Source organism: Hibiscus syriacus, unplaced genomic scaffold (genome assembly GCF_006381635.1).
Source record: "Hibiscus syriacus cultivar Baekdansim isolate YM2019G1 unplaced genomic scaffold, ASM638163v2 tig00110129_pilon, whole genome shotgun sequence".
Classification (NCBI taxonomy): domain Eukaryota; kingdom Viridiplantae; phylum Streptophyta; class Magnoliopsida; order Malvales; family Malvaceae; genus Hibiscus; species Hibiscus syriacus.
Window position 1 is genome coordinate 1,208,357 of NW_024062602.1, and position 3,806 is coordinate 1,212,162.

General features: G+C 34.1%; 1 protein-coding gene across 1 annotated transcript; it reads left to right on the plus strand.

Moving 5' to 3' along the window:
• The first annotated feature begins 1,636 nt into the window (after positions 1-1,636).
• On the plus strand, positions 1,637-3,562 carry LOC120215639 (increased DNA methylation 1-like). The gene has a single exon (XM_039213266.1). It carries the CDS (start codon positions 1,637-1,639, stop codon positions 3,560-3,562), a length of 1,926 nt encoding a protein of 641 aa, XP_039069197.1.
• Positions 3,563-3,806: the final 244 nt, after the last annotated feature.

The window sequence follows — 3,806 nt, forward strand, 5'->3', positions numbered from 1 at the left end:
AGAAATTAAGTTAAATTTTATTATAATTCTACTAATTAAAAGATATTTTATAATTAAGTCTTTTAGTTAAGAGTTCTTATAGAACAAAAATTATGGGTGATTACATACTTAGCTCTACAATAAAGATTATATCTATAGAGAGAGGATGTCTTAGTCTTTAAAATTATGCGATTATTAGTTTGGAGAGATGTAATACTTTTGTAGTCTTTATAACCTTTGGAGTTTATTTTGAGGATGTCTTAGTCTTTAAAATTATGAAATTATTAGTTTGGATAAATGTAATCCTTTTGTAGTCTCTATAATCTTTGGAGTTTATTTTGCATAGATGAATTTTGTAGGGATATTGAATCAATTTGGGGTACTCCAAATTTTAGTATAGATACCTGATATTAAGATATATATGACATCATGGATTTGTACCCTTCATGATTTCTAAGTTAATATTGGGTTATTATTGTTCTCATCTGTAGAGGTTGACAAATTTGAATGTTAAATCTTGTCTCGTGCATATATTTTATTTTACGTTAATCTCACATTGTTTGTTTTTGTTGTGTATTTTTCAATAGAGATGTTGATGTCTAAAAAGTTTTACACTGTTGGATACATGTATTTTTTGGTGAATATCTTTCCATTTCACACATCCACTCATCCAATTATTTGAGATACTTCAGATTTTGGTATAGATATTGAATATTATGATACATTTATTATATATATATATATGATTATAATTTACTTACACAATGTATTTTTTTTAAAATTTTACACAAATTTAATACCATTAGATGAGTGTGGATAGAAGGCTCTTTGTTTTTCCCCAGTTAATATATTCTCGTTTTCTACTGTAAATCTCAGTATTTTATTTCTACTTATCCAACGTCTTAAATTTGTGTAGAAAATACAATAAGTATGTAAAATAATAGCACTATATATATATTTATTTATTTATTTTCACTCATCAAGTGGCCCTAAATTTGTATAAAATAAAAAAAATTACATTTTCTAAATATATAATAACTCTCTCTATATACATATAAATAAAAGAAATGATTAATTTCATTGAATCATTTAGTTTATCAGGAAAAGGTATTCGATCCTTTAAATATGATTAAAAGTTTTGAATCTTGACGTTGTGAATAAAATAAACTGAGTAGGGAAAGTCACTTTAATAATAAACCTTTGTAGTATCTGATCCAAATTAATTGATCAATAAATTAAATACTAACGTTTGATCTAAAAATGACTAATTTTGAATGAACTATATAAAAAATATCGATGGTTAATAAAAAAGTTAATTTTGAAAAAAAATACTAATAATAAATTATTTTTTATCAATAAATATTTATTTATTTTTGGGTAGATAATGTTTTTTTCGTTTTACGATTAATGAAATATCTAAAATTTAAAAAGTAAAATAATTCAATTTAAAATCGAACTCTTTCCTTATAATTATCTTCAAATAAATACAGATTTAATGTACTCTCAAAAGCTTAGTTTTAAGATGAACCCTAAGAATCTTTTAAAATAATATAATCTTAATATTAATCTGCATTTAAAAGTAGACCTAAATTCCTTGCTCTTCTCTTTCACCGCCCACAATCACCGTGTATGTTTTTGAGTTTGAAGTGAATGATACATGGCTGATAAACGAGTGGAGTTTGTGATCAAAGGTGAAGTATGTGAAGAAGCCGTATTCAGGTGGTACAACGACGCATGTACAGGAGGACCTGGCAAGAGAAGTGATCTCTCATCAAAAGCCAAAAAACATCTGTCTGCAATGGGATGGAATTTCTGGCACGCTCCGAAGAATGGAAAATATGAACTCCGGTATCAATCACCGGGAGGAAAAGTTTTCTATACACTCAAAGCGGCTTGCAAAGGCTATATCGACACGATATCCGGGGCCGGGAAAGGAGAAAAAGGGGTGGCTGTTGAGAACTTGGAGCCCAAGCAACCATTAAAGAGGAAGAGTTTGTTTTCAGAAAATCAAGCTTTTGCTGAAACTGTTTGGCCCCAAGCACGAACAAGAGAAACGAAGTTGAAAAAAGAAGATAATAAACTTCGTATCGACAGAAGATCAGGGACCATAGGAGAAGAAATACAATTTGCACCTGCAAACTTGGATACCAAGCAACTATTGAAAAAGAAGACTTTATTTCTAGAAAATCAATCTTTTGATGGATCTTTTCCGCCTCAACCATCGAAAAGAGAAAAGAAGTTGAAAAAACAAGAAAATCAAATCAAGCCTCGGTTGATCAAACGATCGAGTATAAGAATACGAGAGGGTCCGGTGCAGAATTCCTCTCAAGGTAATCCTAAAACCATTCTCTCTTGGTTGATTGATAACAATGTGGTTTCAAATCTAGGAAAAGTGTATTACCGCAGTAAGACAGGGATGCCATTGAAGAAGGGAAGGATAACTCGTTCTGGGATTCATTGTGACTGTTGCTTGAAGGCTTTTGCTCTAACTGCCTTTGAGGCTCATGCTGGTAGTACCAACCATAGGCCAGCGGCTAATATCATCTTGGACGATGGCAGTGGCAGGTCCCTTTCCTATTGTCAAAGACAAATTCGTGATTCGATGGAGAGTTCCAAGGTACAAAGCCCTGAAAATGTGTCGAAGGACGATTCAAATCCACATATCAGTGACGATGTTTGCTCTGTTTGTTGTGATTGGGGAGAGTTGATTTGCTGTGATCGTTGCCCTTCTGCTTTTCATGCGAATTGCTTAGGCCTCAAGGAAGTTCCAGTTGGCGACTGGTTTTGCCCTTCCTGTTGTTGTGGCATTTGTTGCGTTGGACCTTTAAGCAATGGCGATAATTTTCATTCTTGTCAACAATGTGAGCGTCAATTTCATGTTAGGTGCCTGAGGCTGAAGGAATCACACGAACCGAGTGATTATCAGACTGGGAAGAACAATTGGTTCTGCAGCCATAGCTGTGAAAGTATCTTTTCTGGCCTACAAAATCTTATGGGAAAGCCAATTTCGTTGGGGAACAATCTTACTTGGACATTATTGAAGACTGACGCCTGCTCCAATCGTTATACTTATGGTTATAGCCTGGATTCTTCTGCAGAGATTCACGGTAAGTTGAATGTTGCACTTGATGTAATGCATGAGTGTTTCGAGCCTAGTAGCGATGTTTACACAGGTAGAGAGATAGTTCAAGATGTGATTTTCAGCAAAGGATCAAAGCTGAAACGATTGAATTTCAAGGGATTCTATACCATGATCATGGAGGAAAATGATGAAATGGTTACTGTGGCTACTGTGAGGGTACATGGTGAAACGGTGGCTGAACTGCCCCTTGTTGCCACCAGGTTCAGCCACCGACACCGCGGTATGTGTCGAGTTTTGATCGATGAACTTGAAAAGAATCTAGCGAAATTGGGGGTGCAGAGGCTAATTTTACCTGCAGTGGCTGGTGTGGTGGACATGTGGGTTACCAACTTTGGGTTTTCTCGGATGACAGGTGACGAAAGATCAAAATTTCTGCACTATACATTCCTAGACTTTCAGGGCACCATAATGTGCCAAAAACCATTGAAAACAGAGTTGTGAAAGATTGATATATCATATACTACTTTTCAGAAGGTTCAAGTATCTTTCCATGTATGTTATTTTGATACTGAGTTTCAATTTTCTATGTTAATTTTAAATTTGATGTGAATTGGAATTTGCTCGTCGACTGTTTTGAACCGAACCGGTGGTGATTCTTCTTCGATGGTGCGGCTGCTCACTGATCATGGTCTAATTCTAGCTGTTAGATTAAATTAATTTATCATAGAGATCTGAACAGTCCAAA

Excerpts from the sequence above, each read along its gene's own strand:
- LOC120215639 (XM_039213266.1), top strand. The coding sequence starts at position 1,637 with ATGGCTGATAAACGAGTGGAGTTTGTGATCAAAGGTGAAGTATGTGAA.